General features: G+C 32.6%; 1 protein-coding gene and 1 non-coding gene across 5 annotated transcripts in view; both read left to right on the plus strand.

The window, feature by feature from the left end:
* LOC111502138 (cytospin-A) overlaps nt 1–16477 on the plus strand; it is a 168494-nt gene that overhangs the window by 53951 nt on the left and 98066 nt on the right. For 2 of the 4 annotated variants that reach the window (XM_074184182.1, XM_074184183.1), the window contains exons 1-2: nt 8284–8567; nt 14285–14370. In XM_074184182.1, coding sequence (XP_074040283.1) covers nt 8535–8567; nt 14285–14370 — 119 coding nt within the window. In that variant the 5' untranslated portion in view covers nt 8284–8534. Of the gene's footprint in view, nt 1–8283; nt 8568–14284; nt 14371–16477 lie in introns of those variants that run through there. The other 2 variants (XM_023156133.2, XM_074184184.1) reach the window with 2 other exon arrangements.
* Nucleotides 15332–15403, plus strand: TRNAC-GCA (transfer RNA cysteine (anticodon GCA)). Its single transcript has one exon. It is a non-coding gene; the product is annotated as a tRNA-Cys (tRNA).

Raw genomic sequence — 16477 nt, forward strand, 5'->3', positions numbered from 1 at the left:
GTTTCCAGATAGTGAATTTACTTTAAATATAGAAAGAATTCAATAGCTACCATTTTTCTCTTACGAAAACAATCACGCAAATTTGGGAAATATCAAAATTGATGACAATATAGATATAAGCTCTCCAGCTTCCTGAAAGAACGTTCCCTGCAAGTGGCCTTCGATGGATATCTCTCAAATACTTTTACCATCAACGCTGGTGTTCCCCAGGGATCCATATTGTGTCAAACCCTCATTTTATTGTATATCAACGACTTATTGGGAAAAAAACAAGAATACAATATATTGCTTTGCTGATGACAGCACACTTGTCTCGTCATTACATTTGGATTCTAGGACATCGGATGCGGATGCTGCCTCACCGGCAGCAGGAGATCGCATATCTTACCTTCTTTAGAGTATTGTTTTCATGTATAGAGCTCCATCCCTAAGCATACCCTGAAGCTATAGTTTCTTCAGATTAATAATATTTATCGAAGAAGTAATGGTTCACGAATCACATTATAAAAAATTATAATCTTCGTACAAAGGCGTTCAACAAAGTACTGTATGAATATATTGAACAGAAGGTTTGGTTGGAAGCAGTGTGACGTATCATATCAACCAAGATATTTGTGAAGGCCATTTCAATGTCAGTAGAATTTGTTACCATTTTGTAAAACTGATGGCAAATAACGATGTGGCATGCGCCGTATACAGACTTGTGACGTCAACCATCAGAAAGTCTTTACAATTTTATTTAGAAAAGAAACAGCAATAACATCATTGTAATGATGCTAGGTATGTCAGTATATTGTTGCATTTTTTGTATTATTTCAATTTCGGTGGAAGAGGTTCCGCTAATACGTTATAAATTCGATAAAAACAGTGCTTTCAAGATATAAAAATCAGCAAAAATGTTCCAAGGAAATTTTCCGTTAATTAGTACTTAAGAAATCATTGCATGATCAAAATTGATCATCTAGCTAGATAAAAAAGGCGAAGGTATATCTAAGAAGTTATTGTAGTTCTTTTTCACCAATAAGATACAATTACAACTGAATTATAATAAAAGCTCGGTACCACGATTCTATCTAGATCCTGTATTAATTCTTGATTTTTTTTCTTTTTCGTTTGAGGATACAGAAGTTCCTAATATTCACAGAATAAGAATATTACTAGCTCTTCACCTGTACACTTCTTCTATGATATATCCAACGTTCATATATTCAATAACAATTTTTTCTGTTATTTATTCACTTATGATTTTTCCTCATTTTTTTATATCATCTATATACTATGTCGTATATTGTGAATTTGGAACTCAAAGTTCTGTACTGCCTTATCCTTGGTTATGCATCCATTGCCCAGTTTTATTAGACAACAATATTATTTTATTCAACCCCAGCCATAGGAATTTTGTTCAAATTGAAAGAGGAATATTTTTAGGAGAGATCAGTTTTTGTGGGAAACTTCCAAACGAAGGAAAAATCAATTTTTGTATGAAGATGAAAGCCAAAACATTTCATTCCCAACAATAATATCATTTTCATACTTTTAAGAGCAATTCAATAATTTCTTTTCATATTTCCCATGATAATTCTACATTCTACAAGTTCAGTTCCTGTTGATCAAATATGAGTTTGTTGATTTTTTTACTGGACCTCTGTTTGATCCCTTGAAAAATTTGTTTCATATATTTTCTGTTTTTATATTTCAAACTTATTATGCAAAAAAGGTACAAAGATAATCGAAAAATATTGAGAGGTGGTCTTAACTTTGTTAGGATAGTAAGACTGTTTGGATAAATAATGGAATTTCGTACCTTCGGTCAATAAGCAAATTTTTCGCATTTACAATGCCTAAGATCTCCGCTTTATTGCGGCAGAAAAAGCCTCATGTGATCAGGACAACTTTAACAGAAAAATCTAGGTTTTTTTTATAATTATTTGAGATTTTTTGTCTAGTGTAACTATTGTATAAATCTACTGTTGAAGTTGGTGTTGTTTTTGCAATTTTTTATTCATTAAATTTTCAATTTTTTACATACAGTTAGTTACACCACTGTGCTCAGTGAGGTTACCGATCGCCGTTTTTTCCCCTTTTTGTTTTAATATGCATAGCGGTATTCACTCGGCCGATAAAGTAAGCTGTACAAATTGTTATCCTAATATCTCATGCAGATATTTTATTCATTTGTATATTTGCATTTACTTTTTACCTGCCTATTTCTTGTATCCTCATCATATCTGTCAGGAAATTAACCTCTTAATGTTCTACATTCACCATGGGAAATTTACTAGAGGGTGAACGTCTAATGGAATTGCTCACCTATTTTTTTTTAGTTTTATCTATACAGGGTGTATTACGGTACGAAACTTCAGAGAGTGATTCGTTAGGTCGTTTTAAGAAAAAAGTTCCCATGAACATATATCCGGAGTTTGTTTGTTTCTGAGATATAGGGGATTGCAATTAAAAAAAAAACGGTATTTATAAAATATCATAAATATCCGATTTGGTTGAAATTTGCTAAAGCTATTCTTGATGCGATAGAAGATCTTTCAAATAATACTAAAAAGATCACACTGCAACTGGAATTCAGCCCAAAAACCGTAAGGACAGTTCTAAACAGAAACATCCTATACACATATCAGATACACCGAATCCAAGCTGGTTAACGGAAAAACAGAAGCTCTACTGCCTCGGGATTTTCACCAAAGAGTTATGTTTTGCAGGTGGTTGATTCATACGATGGTACACAATAATAATTTTTACCAAATATTTTTTACGCATGAAGCAAATTTTTCACGAGATGCTATTATGAACTTTCACAATGGCCACTTTTAGGTATACGAAAATCACCACGTTATTAGAGAAAGTCATTTTCAGCAACAATTTTTGCTGAATGTTTGGGTAGGAATGGTTGGTGACTACCTAATTGGCCCATTTTTTTACCATCAACAGGTGAATTTTGCATGGACTTTTTGCGAGATCATTTACTAATTTTGTTAGAAGGAGTGCCGGTACTTGTAACAGACAACATGTGATTTATTCACGATGGGGCTCCAGCTCATTCGAGTGTTTCTGCTAGTCAGCGTCTCGACATCACCCACCCTAATCGCAGGATTGGACGTGCAGGAGCTCAAAATTGGCCAGCTCACAGTCCTGATATGATGTCTTTTCATAGGGTCATGTGCAGGCTCTTGTTTATAAAACTCCTGTACTAAATATGAATAACTTGAGGAATAATTGACGATTGCAATGTCATAAGGAATACTCCAGGTATTATTAAACGTGTCAGACAATCAATGATGAATAGATTGCAGTCGTGTATTTTATTAGAAGGTAGACATTTTTTTCATTAACTTCAATTTTGAAATTGTTTATCATTTATTTTTGGTTTTTATTTTATGTTGTCCATGGATAGTTTTTAGAAGTGATTTTTTTCTCGAAAACGAAGCTTGATATTTCAGTTGCTTAATTTAAAAAAATTAAAACTACAAGAAAAAGTCGATGGCGTTCTTTTTTTCTCAATATTGTTGGCCGTGCTGCCCACTGAGATGCTAATAATTTCAATCTAGTTCGAGAAAAATAAGCGCCTTATCACTTCAAATAACTACCAAATTTTAACCAAATCGGTGTAAGGGCTATTTTATAAATACCGTTTTTTTTCAAACTTCAACGCCATGTTTTTCAGAAACGAAGCAACTCCGGACATATGTTCATAGGAACTTGATTTTTTTCTTAAAACGACCCAATAAATCACCCTCTCTGAAGTTTCGTACCGTTTCTCTAAAAGAAGGGACATAGTCATCTTGTTATTCTAAAGGGATAATAGGCTCGTTGTATAATTTTTTTCAACTCATTAGGATTGAAATGCAAATTTATGTAGGAACTTTTTTTTTATCGACGTACATGTTAGAATGTTAGATGGTTAGATTTAAACTGATTGAATTCCAAAGTGAACGGCCCGTGATGTTATGAGTAAAAATTTCGATATTGTCAAGTCGTATATATCCTAAATAAGAACTGTACGCACCATCTTGGTTGGTAAAGTGCTTGAGGAGAAGAGTGCTGCAGTTCTAGTTTTGGATTCATTCAACGTCACATTTTGTTATTACATTTTGTTACGTTACATTTTGAATTTTACATAGTTCATTACAAAAATAGCTGACAGGAATTGAATGGAACTGGCAGATACTTGCTGAAAATCTGTATTAAAATAACTATTAGTTTGATATATACTGTGGTATACACTGATCGATAGAGAATTTTGTACTCTATATATATTGATGTTCTTCATATTCTTTCCTTTTCATAGGTCATTACTATACAGTGTGTAAAAGTCAAATGGAATAAATTCATTATTTCGGTTACACATATTTTAACAAAATCCCGTCAAATTTAAATTATAATTCGACATACTTCAAGGGAAAAATGTTATCCCTACCTTCAACCCCCGTCGAATGACAGGTACAACCCTCAATTTTTTAAATGGGAAGTATAGGCTTGTGATATATCGTTTGAAAGATCTTTTCATTCTCTATTCAAAAATGTTATCGCTTTCGAATTTACTGCAACAATTAAGATAGAATAAATTAAAATCATGTGGTTTCCGAAATTCGATAAAATACGCTCGAAACTTATTGCAATATACTCAAAACTTATTTCCTGTTGAGGTATTGATAATAAGAAAGTATGCAAAATTCATTTCAATGTTATTTTTAGATGGAATCCTTTGAAAAACTGTTTAAATAATTTCTGTGGCAACGTTAGTACAAAACGCCTTGTCAACTTGTTCTGTATGTTACAACATTAGTTGTCAGTATTTTAATCTAAGTTTTAAGTTCGTTAATTTCAAGTCTGACAAATGGTTAGATTCAGTTAGGTTAGATGACAGTTTTACAAATGATTGATTACAGAGATAAAACCCGAACACACCAGGAAGTAGCTTGCCTATTTCATGAGAAATTTCCTAACTTATCGCCCATATTTCAAAGTACAATAAGCAAAATAGAGAAGCAGTTTCGCAAGCTTGGGCATGTGGGGCAGATAAAAAAAGCAGCTGCCAATGCAATGAGTGATGAACTCAAATTAGATGTGATGCTTGAGTTTGAGGAAAACTCACATACATCAGGTACACAGGCATCCACTACATTCAATGTTAGCCATACATCTATAGTAATGATATTAAAAGAAAATAAAATGCATCCTTTTAAAATGATACCTACTCAGGAGCTCATGGAAGACGATTTTGATAGAAGAACTTATTTTTGTGAGCAAATGATGGACATGTTGGTTAACAATATCATCTAATTAGAAGACGTTGTTTTCCGATGAGTGTACTTTCTCTCTTAACGGTCATGCTAATCGGCAAAATTGCGCTACTGGTCAACGGAAAAACCTCACTGGATGAGAGAAGAACACACGCAATACATTTAAAAGGTTAATGTTTAGGCAGGGATTGTAGGAAACCATATCATTGGTACCTTTTTCATTGAGGGCAACTTGAATGGCGATAATTATTTGGAACTACTTCAAAATGATGTCATTCCAAATTTAGAAAAGTTATATCCTGATCCAGGAAACCCTCAAGTTCCAGTGAATACGATATGGTTTGAGCAGGATGGAGCACCCACCACATTACCAAGTTATTGCCAGGCAATACCTCGATACAGCATTTTCCAATTGGGGGATAGGGAGGCGGGGATCGATTCAATGGCCAGCGCGATCACCTGATCTTCCATCATTAGATTTCTATTTATGGGGACCTTCAGATTTGAATGACTTAAAAGAACGAATAACGCTTGCGATTAGGTCGGTCACGCCTGATATGTTAAATAATGTTAGAAGACAGTTTGATTTGATATTAGGATGTTGCCAAAACATATATACTTCGTTAACATCCATACTTCTTTTTCGTGTTCTACATTTCATTACGTTCTGCATAACATTTTAGTTTTTGAGTGTATTTTATTGAATATCGGTAAACACATGATTATAATTTATTTTATCTTAATTGTTGCAATAAACTAGAAAGCGATAACATTTTTGAATAGAGAATAAAGAGACCTTTCAAACGATATATCACAAACCTATACTTCCCATTCAAAAAATCGAGGTTTGTACATTCGAAAGGGGTTGAAGTTAGGGGTGACATTTTTACATTGAAGGTTGTCAAATTATAATTTTCGTGATTTTTTTTCAAAATATGTACAGTAACCGAAATAATGAATTTATTCCATTTGGCTTTTACACACTGTATGTTGTTGGGTCCATTAATTATTGGACCCCACTGGATGTATATCCGGATAACCTTCATTGGTTATTGGGTAAGTCAGTTCAAATATCATTCCTCTCAGTCGTATGGGGGTGTGAGAAAACTAATGGTCCATTGAGACTGTATGTTGTCGTTGAGGGATTTTTGGCTAATTTTCCTCTACGAATTCGAATTGAACCAAATCGCTGCCGAAACAGCCCGAAAAATTAACCAGGCATTCGGCAATGATACTATTAATTACCGCACTGTACGATGTTGGCTTGCGAAATTTTGTTCCGGAGATTTTAGACTCGAAGATGAGCCCCACGTAGTCGACCTACAGTAATCCAGGACGGTGATTTGAGGACCCTGGTCAAGACTGAAACATCACAAACGGTGCTTGGGATGGCGGAAGAACTGGTCATCAGCTTCCATGCTGTTTTTGATGGTTTGAAACGTATTGGAAAGGTCAGAAAGCTCGAAAGGCGGGTGCCCCACGATCTGAACCATCGAGGTCTGTTCTTCTTTGCTTTTGCATAACCGAAACGATCCTTTTTTGGATCGTAACGTCACATATGATAAAAAGTGGATCTTCTACGACTACAGTGGTTGAAATATTACAGTTTAAAGTAGACAAATAGAAACGGACAAAACTTTTGAAACGACCAATAATGAGAATTATTTTGATTTTCACTATAAAAGGTTTACCAAACCGCATCCTCAAACCGAATTTGAATAACTACTTTTAGTATTCTACTTGAATAAATACAAGGTAGTTGAGTCTAGACTAGATTTAATATTATCTGATGGAACCGTAGATCATAGTAATGTTTGACGATATTGTTGTTGTTTCAATCTAAAAGTAGTTTATCAAATACTGCCTAAGGAAGCTATTGTATAGCTATTGTCACGGTTTTGTAAACTTTTCATGGTTCATTACTGATAGAAATAGCTGAATAGAAAACCAAGAACAAAGTTAATAGAACGTGTTTATATCTCCTGTAACAAGTTCTCACCGCCTAATTGCACAGTATTCAGATGAAGTTCGCTTCTGTTTTTGAAATATACAGGGTGTAACATAAGTACGTTGAAATATTTAAGTGACGTATTCATGAGAAAATTTTAAGAAAAAAAGTCTGTATAAACTTGTGTCCGGGGATGCTTCCTTTCGGAGATACAGTACAGGGTGTTGAAGTTGAATTTTTTGTTCGTTTTTTAAAATAACTTTTGCAAAAAATAAGTTATCTGCACGAAATTGGGTACCCAGGGTTTTTTTCTGGCGTAGGAAGTCATAATTCCATATTAATTTTCATGTAACATCTAGAGGCACTGCGTACGCTCTCATTATTTATTTCAAATTGCCCTAACTTTTTTGACTGTAAACGTTTGGTACTTTTCATGAAAAACCTAATTCCCACATCTTTTCCAAATAAAAAAGGTACACTTCCTCAGTAACACTGGACGTGGTCGTTTTCGAGATATTTACAATTTTCTATATCTATACATATTACTTAGCTCCTAGGGCGCTAAGTTGCTGAGAAAATTACAAAAACTAAGTATGTGGTGGATCTCGTCAAAATAAACGTTTTCTCATAAAATATTTATCGAAATATCATTCCTTATCGAGATACAAATTGTTGAAATTTTTCAAAACATGGTTCGTTTTTGTCATAAGCTTTTTCCAATGTTAGTTATTTGTATTGTCTCATTAGGAATACGTCACTTGAATATCTCTACGTACTTATATCACACCCTGTATTTCTGATTCACAGGAAAATGAATGTAGGGCCTACTTTCCTAAAACTTATCCTAGTATATTAAGTGTGTACATTAAATTCTCATATTCTCATATTCTGAACCGTACTAAATAAAAGAGAACTACTACTGATAGCTTTAAATAATTTTTCGTTAATGAACACTAATTTTTTGTTTTTCCCTGTAGTCTCTTTAGTTTGCTAAAATATTTCGAATGAAGACATCAAAATGAAATATATTTTCTTTTTAACATATTTCATTCTACATTTACGTATTTAAATTCATTAACACGTTAACACCTCCATAACTTTTTTGTTTGATTCACTCTGCCATATTGTTTATTGTTTATGGCAGATATACACAGAAGTTTTTTTAGGGTAATTTACATTCTCCAGATAAGGTGACCGAGATAAGATTAAATTACCTAGATGACGATAGTACTTATTCGGTGTAGAGGTGTTATAACGTTACCCAGTGTAAAATAGTGAACTGAGTTCTATAATTTGTGTTTTGTAGTATTTTAATCTGTAGTGTGTGTAAAATGGGGTTGCTGGATGAGATGTTCGCTAAGAAGGTGGGGATTGTCTTTAAGTTCTTTAACACGATTTGGAAACCAGACATTCCAATGAAACCATACAATCGATCTTGCATATTATTTTGTTTACTAATAATAATAAGTATTCGATTAACAAACTGATCGTCCATGTTATTAATCATACTTAATCCTTGTAAAGTCTTTGAACCTAATTCTGACTAGAATACTGGTTAGTATCTCCTCAATATCAATATTCCGTAGCCATCTCATATAACCACACAAAATTTGTCATAAGAAGAACGTATATGTGTTTCAATTATTTTACTTTTACTATGTTATCAACTTCATTTTCGAATTGGAGATAACAGGCAATTACAAAATAAAATCGTCATACTTTACTGGAATTATTTAATGGCTTTATTTACGGGGTTTTGTCAAATATTAAACAAGGTATTCAGATCAAAGCAAATTGAAAAATAACTGTCATTTCTAAAGGAAGAGTCTGTCCATCTAGTGTACCTGGTAGTAAATTTTGTCTGTATAACAAAAAAAAGGAAATTTTTGGCTTGCTTTGGTGATGCATATTATCCTTGAATAAATAAAAATTATGACAAAAAAACACTCGTGAAGACGGAAAACGAAAAGAATCAGCATATATTCTTACGTTAGGAAAGATGAACTAAATTTACGAAGGAAGTTTATGTGTAAGTACATTCGTATGACGTTTGTCAGAAGAAACTCAATGTTTTTAATTATTTTTTGCAATTTCAATAAGGAAGCCAAGCTTTGAAAATAAAGAAAAGGAACAGCTTTCTAAAATGTCAACCTTTTTTCAAAGAGCTTATTTTTTCTAGAAGTTAGATTCCATTAATTTGTCATTTTCCAGGTGTTTCAACTGTTGTTTGTTACCGACATGAGTGATTTTATTTTCAATGGCACAAATACTGTTTTTTATTTTTGAGCTTATATTCCTAGAGTTGTGCAGGGTTTCATAAAGAGTTCTGTAATAACTCTTTCAGTTACTTCCTTATGGCCTTTTTGATGATCCATCAAAAGTTAGAGAATGTAGCCAAAAGCTCTATTGACCGTTTGGGTTCTCTCTTCCAAAATTATTTGTATCTTTATGAATTTCGTCAACTTCCTCGTATATGGTATGTAGATATACTTAGTTGTCCTTAAATTTGACACGATGAATCTCGTTATTCAGGCAGTATATGACTTATGCCGTGGCTGACAGTTTGCCTTGTATTCTGGTATTCTTGTTTTACCCTAATTTTTCGACGTATAAACTTTCACGAGAAAAGCGTATGCGATATAAACTCTGATCAGACAAGGGATCCCGAGTAACCTTTAGGCGTTCTCGATCCCTGATTTCCTTGTCGGTTGGAAAACCGTTTTTATGTCAAACCTCCCGAGACTTGCTCTATTATATCGGTTAATCTACAGAACAGATACAATTTTTTTTTAGTCTCTGCATCTTGCGTGCTATCCCAAAAAAAGAAAGATACTATTAGCGGTAAACCACCATATCCTTAAATATTTGGAGGGCTTCAATATCTTGAGCGATTATTAATATGGCTTTCGGAAAAAAAAATCAACAGGCGCCCTTTTATCGTTTGTCACCTATATGGTGGTTGAGTGGAAGAATTGCGCTTTGCTAAACTCCGCCACGTAAAATAAAGACCATTTATTATTATTATTATTATATTTTGAATAACACAATCGAGAAACATGAAGACTCAAAAGCTGTTGCGCTTGATATTTCTAAGGCTCGTGTGTGGTACGAGGGTTTGCTGACCAAACTTCGATGATATGGCTTGTCGGATCATTTCTGTGTATGGCTCTCCAGCTTCCCAAAAGAATGTTCCCTGCAATTTGCCATCGACAGGTATCTTTTGAATACCTTTATCATCAACACTGGTGTTCCCCAGGGATCTATTTTTACTCCAACCCTCAAGGAATTATTGGAAAAAACCAAGAACTCAATATATTGCTTTGCTGACGACAGCACTCTTGTTTTGTCATTCCATTTGGATTCCAAAACATCTGCGGGCGGATACACATCTTCACCGGCAGCAGGAGTTTGCATATCTCAATGAGTATGTAGAAGTGATTTCGAATTGGGGTATAAGTAACCAGGATCAATCCAATGCCACAAAAACCTAGGCAACAGTTTTCTCCAAAAAGATAAATGTCTCCGAACCGGATATAATAATGTCAGGTCAGACAATTCCACCTGCTGCTTCGATAAGTTTGTTGGGGGTTTGATTTCACCAAGAGCGTTACGTATCAGAAATACGCGACGGACTGTGGCTGCTCATCGATTTGAGGTTACGTTTCCTAACGGCAATAGATTCCTCATCTGTTGCCCTAAATCACATTTCCAACTTGGAACATTGACTTGGAATTTTAACAGATTGTATGTGTGAATCTGTATTTGTTTTTAATTTTCAACAAATAGTAATTTCAGAGAAAGTTCGGTTTTTCTTTTAATGTATAACAAGGTATTTCCGGTTACATCATAAGAACACCCCAGCTAAAATAAAACAGTTCACATTGCTGTGATTGAATGAGTAGAACGAATAAATAGCGCTAACCAGCCGACTACTATCTGAGTAACAATAATAAAGCAATGATTATTATTTTTATCAACTTTGAATTGAAAAACTCGTGGAAACATTTTCGTAACCTCGTTTTGTAAATTTTATCACTAAAAGAACACATTAATTCATGTTTAAATTGAAAGGGGTATATTTTTAGGAGAGAACAATTTTTGGGACAGAAATGTTTTGGCTTTCTACTTGTCCATACACAAAAAAATGTGGGAATCTTCGAAAGAAAAGAAGGAAGGAATCAATTTCAAAAAAGACAATTCTATACAAAGATGTGTAGATGATGCAAAGAAGTAACTTTCAGACACAAACTGGAAGAAAAGCCTTCTATAAACAAATAGATACTTTCATATAAACATTGAATTACACGAAAGAAACATACTTTCGAAACAAATAATTTTATATGAACACTGAATAGGTAACCAAAAAAAAACTTTTATATATTCAGTTTATATTCCAAACATTCGTTATGGAATCGAATCAGATATTATTCACAGAATTCCTATACAATATAATAAATGAAAAAGTTGAAATTTCACTTACAGGGAACACTGTCATCCTCATTGGCAGACATCCGATGTATACAGATGAAGAAATAGAAAGCCAAAATCATTCTTTCTCAAACATTAATAATTCATATATTTCATTTGGTGAATAATAATTTCCAACAAAAAAGTTTAAGGTGGTTTCCGCTACTCCATTTCAAAATACAGTAACTGACTTAAAAACAAAAAATTAATCATATGCACATTTGTACATTCATGCACATTCATTGTTTTCGGAAATATATCATAATCAAATTACAGTATCTAATCTTTGTTACCTTTTTTGTTTCTTAGATAAATTATCAATTTTTCACATACATACTGTGTTTTCTCACGAAATAGTCATTTTTTAAACCTACTCGTGTAATGATGGAGAAGTGGAAAATTCAAAGGTTTTTTCCAAAAACGAATCTCTTTTATAAATTTTTCATTTTCAATTAAATGAATGATTATATTCCTAGAAGGCATATAATAATATCAATTCCAAAAAGTAGAACACTGCTTCGGCTCTTTCAGTTGTGATAACAAATTACAAAACAATATTTGTGTTTGCTGTTGATAACGCTAAAGACAATAAACATTGATAACTATGTTTATTTTAATACTGGATCAGTTGTTGGTGTGTAATTTGCTGGAAATATAAAACGCTAGCTTGAAACGAAAAGTTTATTTTTCGCGTATTAGTGGATTCACTAATATTTTTATGATTGGCGCATTTTAAAATTTTATTTTTAATTTGTAGGTGAAAAAGTTGATTTATACATTACAATCGTAAATACAGTGAAGTCGTCAAAAACTCCCTTCGACTCTTCGACATATAGATAATACCCAATTCCCAAGGGAAAATTGAACTAATGAAAAATTAATTTCTGGGTAGAGTATAAAAATAATATTGGCGTATCTATATGAAACACCGGAAGTGTATGAGTAGAATTCAAATAAATTATACACATGTGTGTTATTATGAAGCCAATATATGTTTTTGGATTTACAAAAATTGTATAATAAATATAATATAAATTAAATCAACGCTACAATGTATCATTGTGAATGTTAAAGGTTAAGTTTGCCATTGTCTCAAAAGGTGTTACCAGATTTGAAATCTTTGGAAGTAAAAAATGAAATGAAAACGTCTGAAATATTATAACACGACCAAAAAAATGAAAAACAAAAAGAGTATAGAATTCAAGAATATTACAACACTAATTTGTTTGCCCTTAATTGGCATTTCACTTATTGTCAAACCCATTCATTAATTCCTTTGCATTTCATATCAACATAATTTGTTTTCTTTACCAATAAGCGTTCTTATTTTTTCACTTTCCTAGCAATTTTTTTTCTCAAAATTCCAGTTCCTATAAGGGCAGCTATAGATTTGAGTACTATTATATATATAGTATCATCAGGGAGATGGAAATAAAATTTTCCGAAAGCTTGGACTAACTTAAAAGAGTACTCATTTACTTGCTGCAATACCCCACTATCCAATAGTTTTTATTCTTAACTAGTCAGCAACGACTACCCTTCCTCTATATATATATATATATATATATATATATATATATATATATATATATATATATATATATATATATATATATATATATATATAGCGCGTTATTTTCCATCTTCGATAAATAAGACAAAACATGTAACTCACTGAAATCGAATAAATCAACATTTTAGTGGCTCGAAATGAAAACAAATCATAAATTTCACTCGTTCACACTGCCCCGGTACAATACTTTCACTTTTATCAACTAGTGCAACTTCGTGAGTTGAAAATGGAATTTCTCAATGCAAATATTTGCTTAGCTGAAAATATGTTTTTTGCTAAGGCAACATTTTCTTCGGATGACATGACAAGAGTTGAACACAGTATCCATGAAAGCTCATTGCGTGGGTGTTTTTTTTAAATATTAGATCATAATTTTTCAATGAAACACTATCCAAACGAACTCCTTCATTTGCTGAATTATTCCTCAATGCAAAAGGTCATGAATCACCTGATTATAGAATTTGATCTCAGCAAAATGGTATTTTCCATAGTAAGCAGGTCCAGTTCGGGAATACATCTGTATCAATCATATTTTAGCAGTGAATTAGTACTGGAGAATTATTGAATGGCCAGAAAGATTGCCAGATTCAACTCCTTCAGAATATTCAGATTAAAATATTGAAGCGTTGATGGAAAATATTCTTGATCTAGATATCTTTTTGTTGATAGACAGCAATTTGAATATTCAATTTAACAGTATGTCATCTGAAATGAGACTGTCGATATCAACTGTAGTAGCTTATATATGTAACCAGACTCACAATATTTTGGATGAATAGAGCATGTTTTTCATGAAAACCCCAAATTTTCACAATCATTCTCCGTTAAGTTTTTTAAATCGTTCAAGATACGAATGATCTCAGATCATCCCGTACATTTGAAGAGATGTCTTTCGCAAAATAGATAGTTTCAAGGTGGCTATTTTTTTCTAATAATTCATTTAAACAATTCCATATAAATTTTAATACAGATGAATGAAGGAGATCCAATAGGATTCTCATTTTCTCTTATGTGTAGTATAATTTATATTTTCTTTTACAGAAAGAAACAACTCGAAGTCGTACCGCGAAGTCAACCCCAGTGAAAAAAGATCCCGAGAAAACTTCACAAACAACTGATAAAAATCGGTGAGTGTAAAGGAAAAGGAGCGTATTTTATTTGTTTTTAATAATTTTTTCTGGGACTTTTCAACGTTTACAATCTGAAAAAATTAAAAAATGTAGGGGAAAATTTTATACAGGTGCAAACTTCTATTTCACCCTCTCAAGGAAGTATGTTTTATTTATTTTAGTAACTTGTCATATTCAACAATTTTGCTTATCGAAAGAAAGAGCTAATTTAGGATATATTCAAATTATCTTTGATATCTGTCAAGAAATTTGAAAATGAGAAAACTTTCAAAAACAGAACTGCAAAATATATTTCTATAACTGAGTTTCAGTTCTGAAAACGGAGCCAGACATATGTATCCAAAACGTTAAGATAATTACCCCATAAAATTCTTAGCCCTTTTTTCTCATAGCTAACTATTGAATGAGACGAGTAACTAATAAAAAAAAACAGTACTCATTGAAAAAATTATATTGAGTTTACACAATAATCTATACCTGTAAAAAGTTCTCCATCATAAATTTTTAAGTTTTTCAGAGTAGACCAATAAAAATTATATATCCTCCACATTTTTGTTCAATATTATTTGATAATGGTTATGCCGGCCCTGAATTGGAAATTGTTATATTCATCACATACAGATAATATACATATTTTTACTCAAAAACTGACTCCACTATCAGAGTAATTATCACGACGCCCTAATGTTTGCAATCCTCTTGACAAGTATGTTTTGTGGGTTATCTACGCTTCAGGCAGTGCCTGCGGTTTTCATGTGATGTGTCAAAAGTTTAAAAGCTAGTTGTCTGCAGTGTATTATGCTGCCAGATTGAAGTTGCACTTCTTCGTCGTATCAAAACATGATGACGGTTGTCGTATTTTTTATCAGCATTTTTGTCAAAACTTTCTATTTATAAATGTATGATTTTGATTCCTAAAGTGTAATATTTCAACTTACATAAAATTCATGATTTCAACGGGGGTATAGCTCAGTGGTAGAGCATTCGACTGCAGATCGAGAGGTCCCCGGTTCAAACCCGGGTGCCCCCTATTTTGTTTTTTTCATTTTAGTGATATTTCATTTTTCATCCTTCTGGATACTATATATTTTAATATTTTATTTATACTAATATGTTTATGTACAGTGATTACTGGAAGGAATATTTGAATTTTTCAATGAAAGTTATGAAAGGTAAACCTGGGACCTCTGGCGACGAATGAATCTAAAACCATCACTGTTCTCAAACACCAGAAATGCAACACTCTTCTCGACGCGAGTTTCACCAACCAAGTTGGCGTCTTTACAGGATGAAGTAAACTGGTCTAGTCTACTTAATTTGATTAATTTTTGACGAAAGTAAATCTGATCAAAAACTTTTGCAAATTCGTATATTTAATAATCACTTGAATATTGAAAAAAGCAAAAATTTTCACTTGTTTTATTCAGTTGTTTTATATAAAGATTAATGAGTTGAAAGCCAAAACCTTTATTTTCCAAGCGAAATGTTTTTTTGTAAATATTATATTTTATTCATTTTTGTTTTATTATTAGTTATTAACACGCTTTTATTAGCTTCACCTGTATGTATTTATGTATGAATGTTTGTTTGTAACTCTCAAGCTCGGGATCTGAATTTGACAGAATTATCGATATTATTGCTTGATCGATCCGCGGGCAGATGGCGCTGTATGTAACCTACTTGATATTTCTTGATCTATTCGCGGGCAGATGGCGCTGTACGTAACCTACTTGATATAATTCGAACTCATTTTACATGTATTTCTTCATTAAAAAAAGTATTTTTTTTTATTAACACGCGTGTCTGCTGCCTTATTTGTAACCCTTCTTTGCACGCCTGCTGTCTTGAGCTTGGTAGCTGATTTTCAGGTTCCCTCTCCGGAATCGGAAAATATCAATGGTGATTTTTCTAAACAATATACGGCTGATTGATCCCAAAGTTTAGATAAAATATATATAGTTTAAAAAGACTAAGAAACACGCTTTTATAGCATACGAAACTGAAAAATGAAAAATAAATATAGTTTAAAAAACTAAAAAACACGCCATTTAAGAACATTTAATTAAAAAGTTGAAAATATTTTTTTTAAATAAGTTTAAAACAA

This window comes from Leptinotarsa decemlineata, unplaced genomic scaffold (genome assembly GCF_025532065.1).
Source record: "Leptinotarsa decemlineata unplaced genomic scaffold, Ldec_3_MD MMD2_tig00026354_RagTag_RagTag, whole genome shotgun sequence".
NCBI classification, from domain to species: Eukaryota; Metazoa; Arthropoda; class Insecta; order Coleoptera; family Chrysomelidae; genus Leptinotarsa; species Leptinotarsa decemlineata.